The sequence below is a fragment of the Vigna unguiculata genome, chromosome 9, assembly GCF_004118075.2.
Source record: "Vigna unguiculata cultivar IT97K-499-35 chromosome 9, ASM411807v1, whole genome shotgun sequence".
Taxonomy (NCBI): Eukaryota; Viridiplantae; Streptophyta; class Magnoliopsida; order Fabales; family Fabaceae; genus Vigna; species Vigna unguiculata.
The window spans coordinates 29,475,834-29,499,514 of record NC_040287.1 but is presented as its reverse complement, the minus strand read 5'-3'; the positions used below and the strand labels follow the sequence as shown (position 1 = coordinate 29,499,514).

Sequence of the window (23,681 nt, the reverse complement as noted above, 5' to 3'; positions counted from 1 at the left end):
CCTTTTAATCAAATTTTGTTAAGTTTATTTGACATTTCAAGTGCGTTTCACAATAGTATTTGACTTAACATTAAAGAAAAATGTGTCAAATAGTATAAACAACTCAAATACAATCCTAAAATGCGTACAAAACATCAAATAAACCTAACAAAATTTGATTAAAAGGACTAAATCCACGTATTCCGAAAGATGAAGGACTAAATTGGTCCAAAGTTTCAAAATGAATTAATTCCAAAATTCACCTAAAGTTAAGGGACCAAAAACATATTTAACCCTTTACTTTCTCACGTAAGTTAGTATAAGTTATTAATTAATATATTATTTTTTTAAAAATTAATAATTCACACTAAAATATAGAGTAAAAAAATAAGAATCAAATATAATTTTTTACATTTTAAAATACAACTTTTTTAATGAAGAATCTCCTCAGGTTAATAACTATCATGATATCACAAATAAAATTGTATGGCTAAATTATATATATATATATATATATATATATATATATATATATATATATATATATATTGAAAATAATTAACTGCAACGCCATAACGATTTATATGCATTGATAAAATAAATAATTTATATTTAGATTTTAGAAAATTTATTTTGTTTGCTTCTTGACCTCGTGTTACATACGCGCAGATTAAATTTTTGAGGATTTAATAAGGACATATTAATTATTAAATAAGAATATTTTTTTATCAGAATATACATAATTAACTATTTATATATTGTGTTTTCAAGGCTTCGCTGTTTTTTCTTATCTTAGGTTTTCAATCAAAATAAAACAAAAACTTGTCTATCAAAATAATAATAATAATAATAAATAAATAAATAAAAGGTAAAGGCAATTATTGAGAATTGATACGTGGACGACTTTTATTTTGTCAGAATGACAGACAAACTTCTTTCTCAGAATGGGGAAGGAGCGACGAGGACTGTTTTATTTTTCCGTACTGGCAAAATAATACACTGTTACTTATTTATTTTTAGGAAGTCTCAAACATAATAATCAAAACAATATTTAACTTCTATAATAATAAAAAACATATAATCAAGAGTATGTATGTTTGTAGTTAATTATCATAAGAAAATTAAGATAAAGATAAAGGTTAAATATGTTTTTCTCCTTCAAATTTCAATAAATTTTAGAATTAGTTCTTTTTTTAAATTTGATATCAATTTAATCCTTTATCTTTATAAATATGTGGATTTAGTCCTTATTACCAAATTTTATTAAGTTTATCTGACATTTCAAGCATTTCATGATATTATTTGAATTGTTTACCTCGTTTGACACACTTTCACTTCAATATTAACTTAAATATTATCATAAAATGTATTTAAAATATCAAATAAACTTAATAAAATTTGATAAAAATAATTAAATTCACACATCTATAAAGATAAAAGACTAAATTAATATAAAATTTCAAGAAGGACAAAAACTATTTAACCCAAAAGATAATAATAACAAGAGTTGTAATGCAGCGTGAGTTACAGAAGGCTGTCAAGATATAAGATTCTAGAATAATTTAACAAAATTTATTATGCTTTTTTCAAATCTTTGCTTATTTGATTAAATTCCTTGTAGATATATCTCTTTCACTCCAAAACTTATTTATTTATAGCCTTTTATTAACTCTTTTCACTTTTATTTTATTTTTCCTTCTAAGTTATTTTTATTTCTTTACTTAGTTTTTTATTAGTTATTCGTAACTTTATTTACAACTTTTAAATTTTATTTACATTTAAAAATATTAATGTTAGCAATGTTAAAAAGATTTTAATTTTTACTGTGTAAGAGGCGATTCTAGACATGCATTAACCTGTCTACAACCAATTTAATTCCCATTATTGAAAAAACTATATGAATATATATATATATATATATATATATATATATATATATATATATATATATATATATATATATATATATATATATATATATATATATATATATATATAGTTAAGGCCAATCTAGCCCTAAGACAAAATATTTTTACTCATTAATCACGTTTTCAAAAATAACAATTGTTTAAAACGATTACATATTTACAAAATAACTTCATCTTATTATGAGTTTATCTCTCTGCCGATGAAATAAACTCCATGTACCCCTATACTTTTAAATGTCATATGTTACGTATAAAATATAATGCTGATAATTGGCCAGATTAATAAAACCTTATCATCTAAACTTATCAATATTTTCAAGAATTATGACATTGTTTTTATTAATAGTCGAATTGATTAAACTAAAATATTAAGATGTTGAATCCTACTGTACTTCTTCTCGTACTTTTTTTATGAAATTAAATATAATTTTAAAAAAGAATGAGTGAAGTCTTTTTAATTCAAGAAAAAAAAAAATGAGTACATTTTTTTTAATTTAATTACATTAATTTTTTTTATTTATCAAATATATAGGTGGATGTTTTAGTTATTTACACATTTTTATTAAACGTCTTTTAACATATTCAAAAGAATTAATGTTAATGGGTAAATATTATATTTATTTATTTTTAAATTTTATGATCAAAATATATCAAATTTGAAATATAAATGAATTTCATCAACTTTAGAGACTAAAATATATTTAACTCATTTTTATATTTGAAAAATCTTTAAATTATTAATTATTTTAAATTCAATCTTCTTTGTTTATATATATTGTTGAAAATAATTTAAGTGTGAGTCAAAGTTTTACATTGGATAAAAAATACAAAATTAAATACTATATAAGATAAAATATCCATAACTTCATTGTCTTAATGTTTTGAAATAAAAATGATGTCAAATAATTTATATGTATAAAACTAATGTCATATATTTATATAGAACCATAATCTCTATACGATCAATCCCATCCTATATGAAATATATAAACTCATCTATATATATAACTATTATTTGTATATATCAATTACTTATACTTATACTTGTAACTTTTCTTCAATATTTTTCCTTAAGTAAAAAATACTCATATTTTAAAGTTTTATATTAGTTACGCGTACTCATTTTATAGTGCACAAAAATAAAGTCTTCAAAAATAATTTATTGTATTATTATTTTTACTAATTAAAAACCCTGTTCTCGAAACATATGTAGTTTAGGATAAACTTTAATCCGACACGTGTTGATGTGTAAGACAGCATAATTGTTTGGCAAACGAAGTATATTATAAACATTTTGTTGGAAATATTTTATTATAATTTAAAAAATAAATAATTAAATAAAAATTTTTAATGTTACTTATGTTTTTATAAATCTTTAATTTATGGGTTAATGATTTTTATGGCTAACGGTTATATTTTTATTACTATTTACTCCTTTTGTCTCCTTTTACTACCTATAAATACCACCTAGGTGTATGGGGAAAGACACATCACAACAACAACAACAACAACAGACAACAAACACTGTAGTTTTTTCTTAAAAGTGTTCTTCTTTTCTTCTCTATATTATCTTTAAGACAGTGGTGTTCATAAGGTTCGGAGATCCTTCGCTGCACTCGATCGATCTGACGGGTTGTTGTATCTTGGGAGAGAAACGCATATGATTTGAAACATATATGATTGTGTATTTGTTTAGCCCTGTGTGCAGGAGGGGCTTTTCTCTATAAGGATAGCACTATGCATGCCTCAACCCAAGATATTTCTACTCCTTTCCTTGTTTATTTATTATTTATTATTGTTATTATAATTGTTGATCTCTTATTAATATTCATTGATTTATATAGATGTCTTAGTGTTTTTATTGCCTTAATAATTATTATTATATCATTTGTATATTTTTATTATTATTAGTATTATTTGGGTAATCATTTTCTAACATTCTTAGAGAGAAAAACTTATTATCTTGCTATTTTTATTTTTGATGACTCATCTGTATTCATTTCTAAAATTAAAAATAATATAGAGTTGAAGACTGAAAACACATGTTATAAGTGTTTCTTATGATTATAATTAAGTCAGTTTCAACTAAGCCTAAAATCTTATGTGTATAATTGTTTCTATTTCTATTAGTAATAATAAATGAAATTATGGATAAATGATATTCTTGCTCATTGAATATTTTTTTTTGATAATTTGTTTGAGTAATCATTTGTATATTTTTATTATTATTAGTATTATTTGGGTAACCATTTTCTAACACATTTAACATTGAAAAAGAAAGAAAAATGTAGATTTTGAAAAGACATTGTTAATGATATAATTCCATATATATAGGTTGGAAGGGTTGTGTTCCATTTTAGAATGATTGAAGAGGTGTGTAAGATTTTACAATATGCTTCCTTAGCTGGTCATAATATTGTTCCTTGCAATGGGAGACCACCCTATATGAATCATTCAGCTGTGCTTTTGATAGTCTCATTCCTCATCATCAAGATTTCATAAACTGTCAGAGACCCTATCACCACGTGCACTGTGCACCCCATTTTCTAACCAAACTCTCACTTTATTTTCCATTCCAATCTAATGTTTCTGCACACTTCAACTACGCATTTCTACAATCTCACTGCACCCTAACCATAGGGTTTGCCTCAAAAAGTTAAGACTTACTTTCCCAAGAAGAAAAAGATAAGAGAGCGAAGAACGTGGAAAATGTAGTGGTAAAGTGTGTCTTATACTAATCTAATCTTAATTGATTGTATCAGCAGAAATGAGAGAAAAATATTGATTAGGAAATGAGTTGGTTAAAATATGGGAAAAGCAAAAGTAGTAACAGCGAAGCAGGAAGAGATGGAGTAGAATAGAACAAACTAAACTGAGAAAAGAAATGGACATATCGAAGAAGAAAAGGAAAAGAAAAGAGAGATGAAAAAGGTGATGATGAAGAATAGGAGTGAAAAGGGTGGGAGAAAGTGATTATGGAAAGGGTCAAAAGTTGAAGTGATTGAAAGGCACTCACAATACCACAGTGGGGAGCAGCAGCCAGACCATCAATGGACCACAAAAGATATGCCTTCACCATCTTTATATCTCCCCAGATTCTCTTCACATTTATTTCCCATACAATCTTTAACTTTTCCTTAACCATTCTTCTCTTTCACCACCTCCAATTCTTCTGCTTCCAAATTTAGTTCTTAATTTAATGTTCCCACCTACATTCACTTTTCTTTTTTCACATTTATATATATATATTTCTTAATCCACTTATTGCTTACTCCTTCTCCATCCCCGCACTTTCATACAACCTCAAATTCGACTTCATTCATCAACCGCTTTCCTTAATCCTATGCATACAACATACCAAATCTAGGATGTACAAATAGGATAATTTAAAGAAAACAAAAAATATTATATGTTCCAGTATCTCCAATATACGTGTCATCAAGGAACAGATATTGCTTAAATATATGGATTATTAGAATTTGAATTGCATAAGGTGTGAAGCTTTGAGACCCTTTCCGCGCGTAATTTATTTTTTACTTGCAAACTACTTAAACTTTTATGTTTCTCCAATGAGGAAAAGAAAAGTAATCAAACAGAAGTTGCAGAAGAACCGAATTTACACAAGGGGGATATATGAAAACTTCATTTTACCACACGTGAACAGCGAGAAAAATGATATTAAGGATGCAAGTCGGACGGTCATGTTCAAAATTTAGGTTCAGTCCTACAATAACCAATCAGTTACGTAATTTTATATTCTGCAAACTAATAGTCCATATTTACATATTCTTTATTCATTTAATACTTCATTTACAAAAACTTTACATTAATACGCCAAAGACAATTTTAAATTGGGTTAAGTTCCATAAATATAATAATTTTCAACCCACCGGTTGTGCTGATAAAATTCAAAGTTGATGAACACTTACTTAATAAAATGTCAACTTGTTCTATTATAAATTTTCCAACTTATGCCCGTAGAAGTAACCCCTGGAGAATGGTATGAAGAGAAATGGGGAATTAATCTGGAATGTATCATTATAAACAAAATGTTTCCAGCACGTTTGATGTGCGTATAAGGTTAAAAGATCCACGCGGATTTCATATGCCGGCTGTCTATAGCCCTTTGTACACCTGACCTCATTACACTAGAAAGAACTTATACTTTAGCCATGTATGGGAATATCTGTTTATTCCTTTTTCCAATTCCAATTCCAATTTCATTAGAAACCATTAATGGAAAATTTTACCAAACCAGAAAGGGTGACATTTTCCAGGAAGATTTTTGGCTCAAAAATATGACCCAACAAGCCGAACAAAGTGAACTTAAAACAGCTGAAAAAACAGACTTGTTGATCCATCTCCGAAAGTCCGAAGATCAGCTGGTTTTACCAAAGCCCTGCATAATGGGCAAGTCCGTTCTCTCTCAAACCTGAAAAACAGATGTATCTTTGTTGGTTAAAGAGAACTGATGAAAACGATTATGAAACAAATCAGTACATTTTATCGATTTTTTTAATAAAAGTACTTGGACAGGGAATTAATAATGATAGACAGATAGCCAGCCCACCCTAAAAAATTATCTACTATTACAATCCTTTAGTTCAGTTCTCTTAACTATGTAGTAAGCTTTCAATTTTCCGAACAAGGAATTCAAAACTGACCATTCAGATACACACTCCTCACAGAACATGTGTTTACAGCTCAACAATATGGGAGCCTGCATCTTCTCCTGACATATAGCACACATGTCACCAGCGGCACTCACCTGCATTTAGTTAATCACTGTCAGAAAGGATGAAAAAGATTATTCGACAAAACCCAATATTAGTATACAAAGCTTTTTCCTTAAATGCAGAAAAGATCTCGTTAAAGAGGAATAAATGAAAAACATAAGGTCAATAGCAAACATAATATAGAATAAATGTATGAAGTAAACGCCAATTATCAACATAATATAGATTTTCAACACATGGATCACTCCCCACACTATTATCCAGAAAAAGTAATGTTTTATTTTCTAAAATACAAGCACTACGTGCTAGCAATCCACTAAATAAAATTTATGAATGACATGAGGTCATATTATTCTGGAATGGAGACAATGCAATGCAAGCATATCCATAGTCCATATCTAAGGGATTCATGAGTGGTCATACAATGATAATAGAAAATAGAAGGGGAAAAAGCTAAAAGAATGATAACAATATATAACATAATTTTACATGTTATTTAAATTAAAACATGCAAAGATTAGATATTATGATGTTTTGGTCAGCTTGCTCAGCTGTGACACAATTAAGAATTGAGGTCTAACATATTTCTTCCCTTTAATATCTTTGATGGCCTAGTTTATAACTATTTCCATTTCATATTTTTTAAAGATTGACAAGCTTAGCATCTGCAAGAAACCCTAACCATCAGCATAGAGCTATGTTCTCAAATTTTAGAACATAGTTTGTAAACATTATCACACTTTTCACTATTTGCCAGAGGTTTGGAGTTAGAACACCATGAGGAGTGGAACAGAACCAAGAGCAACAAACAGTTTTAAAATGTGAATATTGCACAGGTTGCCTCATCTGACACATCCAACATGATTGCTGTCTGCACCACTGCATAAAATGAGTACCTCCTGTTCATGGGAGAGATGCAGCCTACTAAGCCAATTTCTCTATCCGGAAATCCTATTGCCTTCCTTTCACAGTCTTCCACACATGGCATGAACAAAACACCATGGCCATCAAGGACACAAATACCATGGAAGAACCATCGCATGGTGCTGTTGTTTGTCATAGCTAATTCAGACTGCTTTTCTAAAAGCAATCACAAAGGAAATTGCAGCCATCACGAAAAAATATTAATTTTGAAATGATAGCTCTCCAAATGAGATTATAATTCTTATTTTTGAAGAAAACATGACACTCCACGTAAAACCTAAACTATACATATACAGGAACCATCTTCAATTCATGTCCAGTTGTAAAAACACTACCTCTGACAACCAGAAGTTATTTCTAGCAATTGCACAACCGTCTTCAGGAAATTCCTATTTCTCATGTAAAAGGATCGCCTACCCCTATTTCTTCCTCGAAAAAATTCTGGATTCCAACTTTCCTCTATATTTTTTAGTTTCTTTCCTCCCCCTTATTCCCTTCCTTTTGTGTCCTTTCTTTCCCTCAATGTCTTGTTTTTTTTATGAATCTGAAATTCAGATTTATTATTTGTAATATCATGTTCTATTTTCACAAACAAATTGTCCTTGACATAAATTATGTTTAACAAATACGTTCACATTCTTAATTCTGAAGTTATATTCTCTGTGGAGTCAGTACTCGGTTCTTTGCATCCAAGCATGGCATACCAAAGTTCTATTTTCTTACTCTCTTTTGTTCAGTTATTAATGTATTTCCTCTTTGTTCCCTTAATTTCATGAATTGCGATACTTTTGGAAGACTTTATTTCTTATAGGTTTCTAATTTATTGTTCTTGATAGACATACATTCTAAGTTTTTTATTTTACATATATATTATGCAGTTTTTAGGGTGTACATAGTCTACAACACCATCCACCATAATAAGATTGCTATTGCCTTAGAAAAATATTAATCAATCACATTTCACAATCGACATTGTATACTCCTTTGCATTAAATTCTTAAATAGTAATGTCACCCGTTCCATGATACATTATTGATGTGCAATAATTTACAATAGCAATAGTAATTATATGTTAAGTAATAAGATAGGAAACAGTTGCCTTAACTTATATTATAATTTATTATATTAACTTAATTACACATTCATGCAACTTATTATGGAAAGAGAGAATAGTTAACGCCATAGAATTATAAAATTAATCTATTTTCTTTTACAAATATGGTTTGTACTTAAAATTTGTTACTATATATCAAATTTAACGCAATTAAAAGCCCGAGACAGAAACTGACATACTCAATTTTAGATATATTGTGTGCATTTACAAATATAAGGCAACAATTACGAAACCAAAAATGGCATTAATATAAATAAATTGCAACAAAGAATTGATAAGTATCCCTTGTAATTGCAAGTATTCAGATTCAGAGTTAATCAGAACATTCCAAAAATTATTTACCTGTTCTGTTGTAGCATAAACCCCGTAATGAACTTCCTTTTTCGATAATGCTTTTAAGGCAGAAACAAAGCATTGGACCTAATAAATACATAGAAGGTTGAATAAAATGGAACATTTTAGGTTCATGCACAAATATTATTAAACATATCACTATAGCGTAAATGCCAATTTTAAAGAATGAAAACATACCTTCTCAACTACTGATGTTAGCTTGAAAGTTAAATACAATCCTGTGGTCAGTGAGGAAAACAGACTTCCATAATCTTTGTTCAAGAAAAATCGGTACCAAACTGGTGTTGGCAACAAGGCACGATACAGCAGAAGAGTGTACTCAATCAGAGTTAACATTTGACCCTAGAAATAAGTTAAATGCATTCAGAAGATTGCAGGAGAAAACTATACTTCAAAAATGCTAAAATGCTTGATAAAAAGCAAGGAGCTACTCAAACCTGCCGACGAAAGTTATGGCCTCTTCCATTTTTGTAGTAAATGAGCAATAAACACTTCAAAGCCATTGCTGCTTGCCGCACCAATGTATCTAAAAAGACAAATGTACATTGTGACCATCAATTCCAACCAACCAAGAGACAAGATTTGTTACAAACAGAATTAAAATTATTACATGCCTGGGAAAACACCAATATCAAGGGATAGCCAAGACACCAACAAACAATTAACAAGGACACCCCAAAAGTCTTATTGATATAGCATCAAAGAGATTTGCAAAGATACTAATTATTGGTGTTGTGAAATATTTCGTAATGCAAATTGGCAGGTACCATTTTTCCTCCGAAATAGCATTCAATGAAAGAAAACCAGTCAAGTATTATGCAAACAGCCAAATTTGAGAGAGAGAAAATAATAGGACATAGCAAATACTTCAAATGGAAAAATACTTCAAGAACATGAATCTTGGCTCACGATTAAAAAAATAAGAACATGTTTAATATTGTAAGTAACTCATTAAGGTTTCACCAAGGTCGGCTGCATGGCACACTGATGCAAAATATGTAACTTAAAAATTCTCAGATATGCATCAAATCCATCTATAATACTGACAGTAACACAATGATAGTCTTCACAATTCATGTAACAATATCAATTCAAATGAAAGGAGTGGGGAGAGGAGGGGCTACATGTTTTCATGCTCAGATCAAGACTAGACGCAAAGCTAAAACTTGTTTTAGCTTTTAAAATAAACTGTTATCGCAAAGTTGTGTAAGTGAGAATGTAAGACACATTTGTATATAAGCACTTATTTCAACAAGCTCGTCTAAAGGTACGATTGTGTAAAGATTTTAGTTAAACACATTCGCTGTATCACATGAGAGCTTATTCACAAACACTAAATTCAATAAGCTTAATTTGATAACCTTCACCAAGAAAGCTTGTTGAAATAAGCTAAATGGAGCTTATAGAAGGATTTTAAGCTAGTTTTCTAAGCTTAATTACTTTAGATGTGATGAAATAAGCTCAGAGAATCTGAATAAAAGCTCTTCCACAACACCCGTTAAAGAGGCCTGAAATGAGTGGGTATAGGGAGATCAAAATTGGCCTCACTATGTCATATTGGATTAACACCACCACCACCCCGTCCTTCCCAAGGAATGTACTGATATCATCAAGCAATGACTGTACATAAGCACAAAAAGGGCCAAAGTCGAAAAACGAGAAAAGAACGGTCAACATTTTTTGTTGATAAAAGTTTAGGGTGCTGAAGGCTCTCCCCATTCTAAGGCAAAGGAGAAGTGCAAAACAACCAACATCAACAAAGATTCTCAATAAGATTATAGATCACCCACCAACAAGAGACCTTAATATTCAAACTCAATTCATGCGGTTTCCAAGAAAAAGGTTGACCAGGTAGGCAACCCCCATTGGCAACAAACAGTTAAAATTTATCTTCAAACCAGTTTCATTCAATTTTGACCCAGAGCCACTGATTAAATGCAAAGAACCCTTTTATTGTACTTCCGTCCTTCCACAATCAAGATATATTTCAAAATAGAAATGAGTTATGAAGTATGGAACAAAGAGAAAAGGAAGTCTTCAATTCCATCATTATTAATCAAGTAAATAATCCTACTGTTGTGTTAAAACTTCTGAGTTTGTTACACATTAATCAAGCATAAACAATCAAAACAAAGTGCTTAGATTTTTTACCAAACACGTGCTATTAATACACATTTCATGTCTCTGTCCAATAGAGAAATAAAAATATCTAGCATAAATAAAACATAAAAACAATGTAACAACGGCACGTAAATAGAACTAAAACGTACCGTTAACCAAAATGATGAATATTGTATGCCAGAAAGGTGGAGTTGTCTTTGGTGGAAGCATGGCCAGTGGGTATAAAAGATCATCATTTCGATACCACCAGTAAATGCATATAACATGCAGCATAAAGGCAAAAGAGATACCAAGAAGAACAGAGACTTTCCGATCTCCCTGCGAAAATGAACATGAATTGAGACTCCTAATTTTATTTTCCTCTGGAGACGAGAGGATGGGATTTTACACATAAATATTTCATTTGGGAATGGAAATCTAAAAGAAATTACAAAAATCTGGGTATATCACCTTCAGGGCAGTCTGCTTCTTAACAATTTCATTTGACTTGAACATCACAGCTGATATACAAATTGTGACAAAGAAACCTGCATGATCCCATAAATGAATAGATCATAGTTATGTCAAAAGAGCCAACTCAAAAGTAGAATACCCGAATAAACTGAAACTGTATGTGAGAAGCAGTTTACTGCCACCCAATACAGTAGAACCAATAAACTAAATATAAATAACAGAAAACAAACCACAATTCTTCTTTCCCCAATTAGAAGAGGTAAGAGATTGCAAAGGAGAAGATAAGAATCAATCATGGACTCATGGTCACAGGGAAAATAAAAAAGCAAGCAGCAGTGTTCTTCAACAATAAAGATTTGATATAATCAACTAAGAACCATTAAAGAAACAAGAGGAATCAACATAATCTCGAATTAACTTTACAAATTCCTCTTTACATCTCTAATGATTACGAAATTCCAATTTCCTTGCAAAGGAGAGGCACCTCCGTCTAATATAACAGTAAACGAAACAAAGGTACAAGCACATTCCTACATGATCCTCAGCAATTGTTTCAGGTAACCTTTTCTTTCACTCTACCTCTATCCTAGGCTAGTACACGGCGTGCTGAAACCCAAACAGCAGCCCACGCTAGCTTTATCCTAGTTTGAACAGTAAACATTTATCAAGAAATAAGCACCAAAAATTAATATAAACCAAATCCGTATCAGGTATATTAGTTGATACTATTTTCGCAGCTTTTGTCCCTTAAAAGAGCAAGCAACATTTCTCTGACCAACCATTATTCCACCAAGCATATCACGAGAAAACCAAGACAGGCCTCCAAATACAAGGCGCAGAAAAAGCCAAGATATGTTAAAGCACAACTATCAATATCAAGAGCACATTGCAAAAGAGCATACCCCAAACAAATCATATCATAGTCACGCCAACAAGTCAAGCATATACAATCTCTCTAATATCTGAGCAAGATAACTAACTTCACCCACATCCTCAAACTCTAGCACATACAACAAATCAGAAATAATATAATTCAATGGCTTGATCACGTAGTTAGCATTTAAACAAAAAACCAACTTGAGAGACCAAACTAAACACCAGAAAGAAGCAGTACCTTGCAAATGCTGGCGGATGAAAACAATCAACAGCAAGAGGGAGAACGGAAGAATCTGTTCAATCCACTTAGCAACCTGCTGAATATCATACCTCTGGTAGGTAGAGGAAGACGAAGAAGAATCCCTACCGCCACCAATACCATCATCCAAAGACACCAACGGCACCCTCTCCTCAGCCATTCGCCGGCGAGCTTCCGACGACAGCATCCCGCTCCTCCCAACTACCGCCGCCTCCTCACATCCAGGTTCCCCAGCGCGGCTCCGCGACGACGACGGCGACGAACCGCTCTCTTGCTCGCCGGCCCCAATGATGCGTATCGCAACCTCCTCAGCGCCGCCGCAAGCATTATCGCCAGAGTCAGAGGCCGAAGCAGAAGCAGCAGATTCAGCCGGCGCCTGAAACCGCGGGCGCGTCCGGGGAATGATAATCACAGGCTCTGCGGAATCCTCGCGCGTGCAGTAATCCATCACGAGAGAGAGCGGAGAACGGAACGGGAAACTCATCCCGAACCACGTGACAGCGCCCCCACCGCCGGCATCGCTTCCAGAAGACGACGACAACGAGGACGAAGACGAAGACGACGGCGACGACTCCATCTCTCCGAAACCCTAACCTCACCTACCTTATATTCCTTATTCCGTACGGTACTCTCCTATCAGAATTCACAACAGCATTCGTTTTGCGTTGCGAAGAGTTTCTTGATTAGACTATCGGGCGCGAGCAAAGAGATGAAGTTTGACGAAGGAAGAAAAGCAAGATACGTAGAAGAAGATTAAAGTGAAGATGAACATGGCGAGAGAGGGTTTAATGCGAACGCGGATCGTGCGATGCGATGCGATGGAGATGCATAGCGCAAGCAGAAGAGGGAGAGAGGAGAAAAGTCAAGGTCACGAAGCTGAAACCTTCTCTTTCGATTAATTTTGTTTGTGACTGTGTCGGAGCGTGTGTGAGAGGTTGACATCGATGAACCAATGATGATAAATGAACCAACGCGTTTCATTGGATAGATATTATTATTGTTATACTTTTCTTTCCTTCCACCTTCCCTTCCAACGGATCCCGTCACCTCTTTTTCTTTTTCTTTTTTTCTCTTTTTTTCCTCCTTTTATCGTTATTAACTTCTTACTCCGCTAAATTTTTGGTAATGATTCTCTTGCTAATTATATTTAAACGTTTTTTCAATTCCACCATTTTTTACAAATTATTATCTCTAAAATTTTGACTACAAAGGTAGAATCTTATCTGTGTACATGACACTAAAAATTATAAATATAGAGGATTGGTCGGGAATTTATTTGTTACTTCCAAAATTTGGAGACATTCCGGTTAAGTTAATACAATTACTTTTTTTTCTCGTTTTTTTCTTTTCAAAAATGCACCATTTCCATTGTTTTTACCTTTTTCATCAAAAAAAATCGAAATATTACAATTTAAGTGCCAAAAATATTAATTCCGGATCTTCATTAAGAAAACCCACATTCGTATTTAAATATGTATAGTCTTAAAATCGCTTTAGAACTTCAAAAGTTCCAATAAATGCTTTTTTGTATGACCAATCCTATTTATGTTTATTTATTGAGTGTGATGGATCAAGAATTTGAAACTATTCGACTTTAATCAGACACACACCACGATCCGTACATCCTTAAACATGAAAAACATATAATTGACTAATCCACCACTCTTTAATCTGAAGTCTAACAGACATTAACGCTAACTAGAACCATTCATAATCAAAGACACTTAGTACAGTTTTTTTGTTTGCTAAGTCTTAATTTAGATATGATTAGTCTGCACCACGCTTACGCGAAACGTAAGAAAAGCGAGACCCGCAATCACCGCACGAAGCTAAACCAAAATAAAAACACATGGGTAAAAAGCAAGCATTATTTTCTCTGACAGCACAGATAGAAAAGAATCTTCCTAGTATCTGTGTGGTTTTTTTTATTAAGATTTAGCGGTTGAAAGTTACATGGTGTCAGAGAGAGGAGAAAAGAATATTTTTGAAGCTCAGAAGTATATAACATGAATGAAATGGAACATCTTCGCATTAGACTAACCAACGTAAGATACATTGTGCAAACATGACAAGTATCTGATATCTGTTTTTCAGTTTTCAGCTTTCGGCAACACAACAACTCCACTTGTCTTTCAGCTTTCGTAACTCTCTCAAAGCTTCAATTGGAGACTTGCACCCTACTTTCTCCTGCAGAGATTTTTGCATTATTTGTCATAGTTTGGAACAGAGAAATGAAAATGTGGCATGGGACAAACCTGAATCTGAGGTAGGTGAACCCTCATAAATGGGTTGGTCTCCATTTCTTCCTCAATGGTGGAGGGAGTTGTAGGTTGGCCAGCTTGGTTCTGATTCTTGGCCCATGTTAATTTCTGCTGTATCTTCAAATTATCTGGTTCAATTGTCGTAGCAAATTGCAAGTTCTTCACTGCGTACTATAAACACAACCAATTCCAACCCTTATTATGTAGTAAACCTAACCAGGAGTTGTTTACAATAATTAACACAACCCACTTCTTTAAATATAAGGACATTGTACAACTTACATTGAATATCTAAATAGTTTTAACTTTGTACCAAAATTTGGTACAAATGATTCTCTCATATATTGCAAAACTCTCGATCAATATCTACATAATTAATTTGGTAGAAATGAACCTCTAATACTTCCATATTTTCCATATTTATTTGTAGTGAAAAATAGATTGTGTTGGATGTTAAGGTAGAAATCAATTCACATGTTTTTTTTCCTCATATATTTTTTGAATTCCTATTGTTCCTTTATTTATCATTTTATTATTAATTAGTGTATAATTTAAAATTAAAAATGACAAAAATATCAATGTCCTACAAATAACAAGTGCCAATAAAATCTGATAACAAGTAAATACTTCAAATGAGTGTTTAAAAATAATAGATAACAGATAATTCAAGTAAATACTTCAAATGGGTATTTAAAAATAATAGATAAGAGATAATTTAAAACTCATTTAAAATTCGTTTATAAATAAATTGGGCAGTTGATAATGAGTAAAAAATTAAAATTAAAATTATATTTATATTTATTAGATTAAATTTACTTAAAATTAAATTAATATTATATTAATATCATGATTTTTTTAAATCTTCAGATATTTTTTAATATTCTTTTAAATTTTCGTGTCGAACACGACATATTCTCATCCCTAAGTAAAATTAAAATGTTAGAATTTTTTACAAACACATGACCTGAGTTAATTATAATATTGAATTCATATTTTTAATACCATTTCATTTTATCATAATTATGACACGTTTATTAATATGGGAATAATATTAATGTTTCTAATGTTAATTTTTTTATTAATATTATTATAATAAAACTGATATAGTATAAAGAAAACCTTTAGGATATAGATTGTCATGCTTAAATTAGTTTTTATTTTTTCAAGAATTAATTAATTAATTCTTGAAAAGAAAAAAAAAACTAACCCTTAACCAGAAATCAAAGTCTTCCGGAAATTTCTGGTCTGAACTTCATCCCTAGTGTCTTGTATAAATTAATTTGAGTTTATAGAAAAGCTTATTTTACTTTTTTTTTCTCTATTGCAAATCAGTATGGAAAAAAGCATCCCAAAGTGGAAACATGAGCCTTAACTTTCAAAAAAAAGTCCACAAATATGGCGTGGGTCCAAAATGATCATTGAGAATAGTCAGCAGCAATAACTTCTACAACCAAAATATGATCACATGTAAATCATAAAGAAAATCATGCAAGATGCTACGAGAGTTCTAGAACACAGGATTTTAGTACTATGTTACGTTACCTCGTGTCCACAGTAAACTCGGGTTTGCCTCGGTAACGAACCTAATGTGACACAGAGTGACTCATACATCTCTTCTGCAGTTCCTTTAAAAAATTTCCCACAACCAGCAATAAACTGCACAAAAACCAATAAGAAAATAAATCAAGATTTAAAATTTTTGTATCTTTTTTTCCAATAACTATTATCTTTTGGAAATGTTCCATAAAATGAGAAAGCTAAGACTGATTAGTGAGTGATCTTACCAGTGTATCTCCGGTAAAAACAGCCGGTTGCTCCTCCTCTTTGCCGGTGACATAATAGCTTATGTGACCTTTGGTGTGGCTGAGCAGGTCACCAAACGGTTAATGTGTACTCAAAAATTGAATTAACAAATAAACGACAAAATTAGAGTCCTAATATTTGAGAAATGCTACCATGGTGTGTGAAGACACAATATACTAATATCAGCCCCGAGGGACACTCTATCACCATTTTCAACCTTATCGGTGCAACCCTTGACGTTATCTATCGAACCACCATAGACTCTAATTCCAGGCACCAAATTCTTTATCTTTTCATTTCCACCAGCATGCTCCCTGCAACAATGAAACAAAATTTACAAGCAGATCGATGATCATCTCAAGACTCAAAACTGAAATACATAGCAGGCATTGAAGAAAATGCAGAAAAAGTACTGAGATTCATGACCAAACAAAATAAAAGTATGGTAAAGAAGAGTAGAAATTAGTTAGCACCCATGATGATGCGTGGTGAGAACGAGCTTGAGATTGACCCCATGCGAATCGGCAGCTTCTAGAACCTTCTCGGGCTCTATAGGGTCCACCACAGCACCTTCTTTCGTGCACTCGTCAAAGATTCTACACAAGTGCAAAACCAAATAGTTATAACAAGAAACAGTGAAGCATGAAGAACTAGAACTTTATGTAGAATTGCATCATATATAGACTTACAAGAAGGAATTGTTGTCTTGCAGAGAAGGAACGTGATAGATTTTCATGGTTTGGTTTGTGTTTGTGTGAAATTACTTTAGTTTTAGGAGAAACGATATCAAGATTCACTACACAAACAGGGTAGCTTCTGGTTCTTTTTTGAGTTAGTTTGAGTTCAATGCGAAACTGAGCTATGTGGAAAAACAAGACGCAAGGAACATACTTCGTGGTTACGATGGTTGGTCATAAACTGCCACGTGTCTCTGACGTGTCGAAACAATAAGCAACGTGAAAGTAGAATTTTTTCACATCTGGTCTTTGTTTTAAATTTTTTCATCTTAATACTTAATGCTTAATAAAATGGTTGTTGATAATATAAAATGATTTTTGTTCAATAAGATTAAATTAATTACATTTCTTTTCAGAAAACGAAACATTCAAATAGATATTGAAACGTAAAGTTAAGTTTTAACAAATCAAAAATACGTTTTGAGATTTAATTTTTCTTTTTTTATGAAATATAGATCATTATAGAGAAAAATCCCTTCTATATTATATATAATACTTTTTCTATTTTAACGGTAAGTGTTTTTTTTAAATTAAAAGAATTATTTTATCATTTTTATTCTTTAAATAATTATTAATTTAAATTCAATTTTTTTAACTTTGTTTTTAAGTAATTTTTTTTTTAAATTAAAATAATTATTTTATCATTTTATTCTTTTAAATAATTATTCATTTAAATTTAAACATTTTTATAGTTACATTAATTATTTATAATAATAAAATATTTTAATAAAATATTATTTTTGTTATATATTTTTCTGAAATTTAATATCTTTTAATTAATACAAAAATATACATTTGACCGTGCCTTGAGCCGCAAGTATGAAAGTGTCTACAGGAAAAGTAATAACGGGTTCTCTTCTCTGATATTGTGAAATTTATAAGAAGGTTCCCCAGAGTGTGGATATCCTATTTATGAATGGACTGGAATCCTTGAAAGAGTGATGACAAGAAGTAGAAATGCTAATAATAATTATTATTATTATTATCTATAATATTAAAAGTTCATAAAAATATAAATAATAGTAGAATAATATCCTCAAAATTATTAAATATTTTTAAAAATATATCTCCAAAATATTTAAAATTTAAGAATATATATAATATATATTATATAGATAGAAATTAAATTAAATATATTTTTATTTTTTATAAAGTATAATATTTAATGTTAATAAATAATTAAATATAATATATAACAAAAATTTTATTGAGATTTTCTTTATCATCTTTTAAATTTTTCATATATTTTATTCATTTCTATTTTTTTTTCTAAATAAAAAATTAAGAAATTAGATACAAATTCATTTTTTTTCTACTCTCATTTCTTATATGTTATCTTTTATTTTTTAAGATGAAAAATGTAACTTTCTTCTATCTTTTGATAGTGAAATATTAGTTTAATAGTTATTATTTTTTCATCTCGTAAATTTTTTGTATATTAATATTTTTATGAATATGAAAGTAAAAGTTACGTGTTATATTTATAATAACCATTTTTTAGTTCTGACATGATTATCATATTTTTTTTCTTATAGTAATTACGTCTCTCAATTTTTTTTTTAATTTTGATAAATTACTTTTAGTCTTAAACTTTTTTAAATAGGTATATTGATAAAAATCAAATAATAGATTTATTTTTTGTAAGTGATAAAAGGAAAAGATATCTATGAAGATTAAAGATTCCAAATACATATGATAATTTGCTTATTGGATTCTACAATTTCGAGATGGACATTGGGATTTGAACGAAAATTGTGAAAGCAACATTTGTATACTAGAATATCTTTTAGTTTGAGAATATGAATGGCCATTACTTTTTTGGTGAACTTTGTTTCTCATGGTCTTTTGTGTAATATAATAAACCCTAACTTTTTATATGATAATGCTCCTACAATTGAGTTTATTGAGTAGGTAAATGTCTACATTTTATCTTTGATGTCTAGTGAAAAACAAACTTATTTAAGTTTACACACTCCTTGTTAACCTGATGAAGACCAAGAAATTCAGGGTGAGTGATTTACTCCAAAGTTTCTCAATGATATTAAATGCTCAGGGGTTTCCAATCATATGATTAATTTCAAAGTTTGTGCACCTATCATGCTTTTAAGAAACATTGACCAAGTAAATGGTCTTTATAAAGGTACAATGTTGCAGGTCAATGATTTAGGAAAAAATATTATTTATGCTACAATAATAATAGGCAAAAATATTGGTGATAAAATATTCATACCAAGAATGAACTTGACTCCTTTTGATTCAAGCATGTTTTTCAAGTTTCAAAGAACACAGTTTTCAATATGTTTATACTTTGTGATGGCAATAAACAAAAGCTAAAAGGCTAAAGACAAATTCTCTCTAACATTATACTTTATCTTCCTCGTCCCATATTCACATATGGACGACTATATATAGCGGTTTCTAGAGTAAAAACAAACAATGATTGAAAATACTAATTATTGATATAAATGGAAATATAACCACTATAACTACATATGTGGTTTACAAAGAAGTATTTGAAAATATTTAATAAGAGGTATACAAATTAATCTTAGACTGTTGCAATTCTTTGTCCAAAATTGTATTCTTTTGTTTTATGAATCCCATTTTAAATGTAACAAAGTTTTATGTGTTCTATATGTGCAGATGATTATGAACTTTTCTATAATAAAATTCAAAATTGAGTTGTATATGGATGTTTATAACATGTATATGTATAAATGTGCCGATGATTATGAATTTCTCTGGAATAAAATTCAAAATAGAGTTGTATATGAGTTTATAATGTGTACATGTATAGATTTAAAAATTCAACCTTCATATTGGACAAAATAATAATTACTATTATTAGTGTTGTCATGATTATGATATTTGAGTCTGTTGAATAGAACATGAACATTGTTAAATTAATATCTCTTATTTTTAAATCATATTTATTAACATTATTTAAACCGTAGTATCTATTTTTAACTTTTTAATTTATTTCTAATTGTTATGAAAAATAAAATTCAGTGGTCTTAAAAATAATCCCGCGTATAAAAAGATCAGAATATTTCATTAAAAATATAAAAAGGTTAATTGATTGATTTTTGTTTTAAATTAAAATTCCATTATCTTTGAACGAAATTAACAATTCATTAGTCTTACATATTTATCTTCAGGCAATTTCTTCCTGGACTTCTATAATTTTATTTTTGCATTCTAATATTTTTCTCATTTTCATTTTGATTTTTAATCGTATAATTCGAAAGTTAAAAGTTATTCTTGAATTATGCTTGATTATATAATCTGAAAATTAATTTTAATTTTTAGATTGTATAATTTAAAAATAATAAATAAATTTTGAATTATATAAAAGGTTTTCGAACTGCATAAACCAAATATAAAAAATAATTTTAAAATTGTAACAAAATGAAAAAGGAATTCATGAGGGTAATAGAAGAAACTCTCTTACCTTTGAACACCCCCATAAAACTCAGTATGCACCGTTCTGCGAATTTTGCGGGAGGTATAGTAAAAAAGAGGAAGATTGTTTACATTGGGCCGATAGGATCCGGTCCATAAACGAAAATCGAAATTACTTATGTGGCATCTTGCAATTTCAAGCGTTGACAGGAGTAGGTTTTCGCTTCTCCGTGCACAGCCAGAACCCACCGCGTCGCGGAGAGAGACGTCGCAATGGGGAGGAGTAAGCATCTCCATTCTCTGTTATCTATTCTACGCTCTCTCGTTCGATTCCTCTTCGTTGCTTCGTTTTTGTTTCACACCATTATAGTTCATTCGTAGTTGCGTAAGCTTTTCGAAATTTTTATGTTCCCTTTTGTTCTTGTTCATCTTTAGGATTCATTAGATTTTGAGGACAGCTAGATTGAAACATGCTTTGAATAAAGATACATTGCATCTTTGTATACAAGCTGACAATAATGTTTGTAGCCGTTTTAGCTGTTTTGTTTATGGAAGCTTCATTGTTGCCTCTGGTTTGTGTTTGGTAGATATTATGACGGGCAATACGTTTAATATTCGCGTCGGTGAAATTTATGTTATGTACAGTTCTGTTCGCCATTTAGTTTATCTAACAAAAGAAAAAATGGGTTTGAGTTATTTTTTAATTGTTTAAAAAGTGTCATAATTTTGAAGTTGTTGCTACTCGAATACATCTCCTCTGATCATATATTCCATTTTTATAATCAAATGTAGGCAAGTTGATTAATTGTTTTCTTTGAATTTAAACGCATACATTTTGTTATTTGTAAATTCATTGGCTGCGGTTGTCCTTTGTATTTTTGTTCATGGTCATCCCCTTGTTTGAATGTTACATAGTTCTACATGAAGAGTTACGCTATTGATATATGCCTGCTGTTACTCATGGTTTATGCTTCAAGAACATGTCAGTTTTTCTTTTTTTCCTTTACATTGTTTACATTTTCTACCGGAAAGGCCACTATCAAGTCACATGTACAGGGCTTAGTCTTGCAGTGGCATATTGTTTTTCAATTCTCTCATTAGTTATGACTTAAGCAGTTGTTTGTTCTGAGATCTTTATAGTATTGATATCAGTTTAGGAGACTATTCTGTGTTTTAATGTTGTTCCCTGTTCACCTACAGTCCATGTGTCATTGATGACTGGTAATATATACTGTAAATTTTTAGAATGATATTTGAATGAAATTGGTATTATATACTGTCATATTCATGGCATGATGGTGTGTGTTTTAGGGCCTGCAAGGTGTTATAGGCAGATAAAAAACAAACCATACCCCAAATCACGCTTCTGTCGTGGTGTTCCTGATCCTAAGATCAGAATTTACGATGTTGGTATGAAGAAGAAAGGTGTTGATGAATTTCCCTTCTGCGTCCATTTGGTTAGCTGGGAAAAGGAAAATGTTTCAAGTGAAGCATTGGAAGCTGCTAGAATTGCATGCAACAAATATATGGCAAAGTTTGCAGGCAAGGATGCTTTCCACTTGAGAGTCAGAGTACACCCATTCCATGTTCTTAGGATCAACAAAATGCTTTCATGTGCTGGAGCTGATAGGCTTCAGACTGGAATGCGAGGTGCATTTGGAAAGCCACAGGGTACATGTGCTAGAGTGGCAATTGGCCAGGTCCTTCTTTCAGTCCGCTGTAAGGACAGTAACAGTCATCATGCACAGGAGGCCCTTCGTCGTGCTAAGTTCAAGTTCCCTGGTCGTCAAAAGATCATTGTTAGCAGGAAGTGGTATGTATTTAATATTAATTCTTTTGACAGCAAGCTTTCACATCTGAACACGAATACTTCTAGATTAGTTAATGTCATTTTTTTTTACTTGAGTAGAGTTTCTGCTACAATACCTTCGATTTAAAAAGAATATATTTATGTTTTCTGAAACAAATCCTTATATCTTTTATCCATTGTCATCCTGTGACTGGGTTGAAATTACTGCCTGTTCTTAAGATGGTTTTGATTTTGATTGGAGTTTATTTAGTCCTTTGACATTAGGATATCTTTTATGCATTTGATTTGACTGTTGTTTTAACTGCTTGTTTAGGGGTTTCACCAAGTTTAGCCGTTCTGATTATCTCAAGTACAAGTCAGAGAACAGGATTGTGCCTGATGGTGTGAATGCTAAGGTAACGAAAAGCCGCATTTGGATGTACTAATCGAACATATTGAAATTTTACTGTTCATGCTCGAGGACCTTTATTTTTTTACCTAATTCACACTTGGATATGGATTTGTTTGAAGAACATTTTTGATTATGCATTCAGTGGGTCTATTTTTAGCTTATCTAATTTACAAATTTCTTCATGCTGTCTTGCAGCTTCTTGGGTGCCATGGACCACTGGCAAATCGTCAACCTGGAAGAGCTTTTCTGACTAGTGCTACTGCTTAAATGGCTGTTACTTGGCAAAAGTGGGCTTTGGCTAATAGTTGTGTTCGACTCAATTCAAGTTTCTCATTTATTGTACCCGTAGTATTAAACTATATTGAGTTTATCTCATCTTTTACAAACCATCATGAATGGAATGAGTGGTATTTTTTGTTCGGATTTCCTTGCCTTGATGATTTGTTTGATGGTAGCATAATGAAAAAAGTTATGATTGATCAGATAACTTACCATTCTATCTCCAGTGAAAACAACTGGTTGCTCACCCTGTT

General features: G+C 30.9%; 3 protein-coding genes across 4 annotated transcripts; 1 reads left to right on the top strand and 2 right to left on the bottom strand.

Annotated features, from left to right (window-relative positions):
* Positions 1 to 5,910: 5,910 nt before the first annotated feature.
* On the bottom strand, positions 5,911 to 13,709 carry LOC114163284 (E3 ubiquitin-protein ligase RNFT1-like). The gene is made up of 8 exons (XM_028047500.1): positions 12,724 to 13,709; positions 11,607 to 11,683; positions 11,306 to 11,474; positions 9,473 to 9,561; positions 9,213 to 9,377; positions 9,024 to 9,101; positions 6,572 to 6,675; positions 5,911 to 6,339 (listed from the first exon to the last, which is right to left on the bottom strand). The coding sequence occupies exons 1-8, from the start codon at positions 13,319 to 13,321 to the stop codon at positions 6,234 to 6,236; spliced, it is 1,386 nt and encodes a 461-aa protein (XP_027903301.1). The 5' UTR covers positions 13,322 to 13,709; the 3' UTR covers positions 5,911 to 6,233.
* Positions 13,710 to 14,610: 901 nt separating this feature from the next.
* LOC114162996 (hydroxyacylglutathione hydrolase cytoplasmic-like) lies at positions 14,611 to 17,663 on the bottom strand. 2 transcript variants are annotated; one of them, XM_028047034.1, is made up of 7 exons: positions 17,498 to 17,663; positions 17,282 to 17,404; positions 16,961 to 17,122; positions 16,790 to 16,868; positions 16,548 to 16,661; positions 15,000 to 15,176; positions 14,611 to 14,921 (listed from the first exon to the last, which is right to left on the bottom strand). In XM_028047034.1, the coding sequence occupies exons 1-7, from the start codon at positions 17,542 to 17,544 to the stop codon at positions 14,895 to 14,897; spliced, it is 729 nt and encodes a 242-aa protein (XP_027902835.1). In that variant the 5' UTR covers positions 17,545 to 17,663; the 3' UTR covers positions 14,611 to 14,894. The 2 variants fall into 2 exon arrangements, with proteins under 2 accessions (XP_027902835.1, XP_027902834.1); XM_028047033.1 differs by having other exon boundaries at positions 14,839 to 14,931.
* A 3,328-nt stretch (positions 17,664 to 20,991) lies between these two features.
* LOC114163188 (60S ribosomal protein L10) lies at positions 20,992 to 23,571 on the top strand. Its single transcript, XM_028047340.1, has 4 exons — positions 20,992 to 21,230; positions 22,259 to 22,760; positions 23,071 to 23,152; positions 23,344 to 23,571. The coding sequence occupies exons 1-4, from the start codon at positions 21,221 to 21,223 to the stop codon at positions 23,413 to 23,415; spliced, it is 666 nt and encodes a 221-aa protein (XP_027903141.1). The 5' UTR covers positions 20,992 to 21,220; the 3' UTR covers positions 23,416 to 23,571.
* The last annotated feature ends 110 nt before the right edge of the window (positions 23,572 to 23,681 follow it).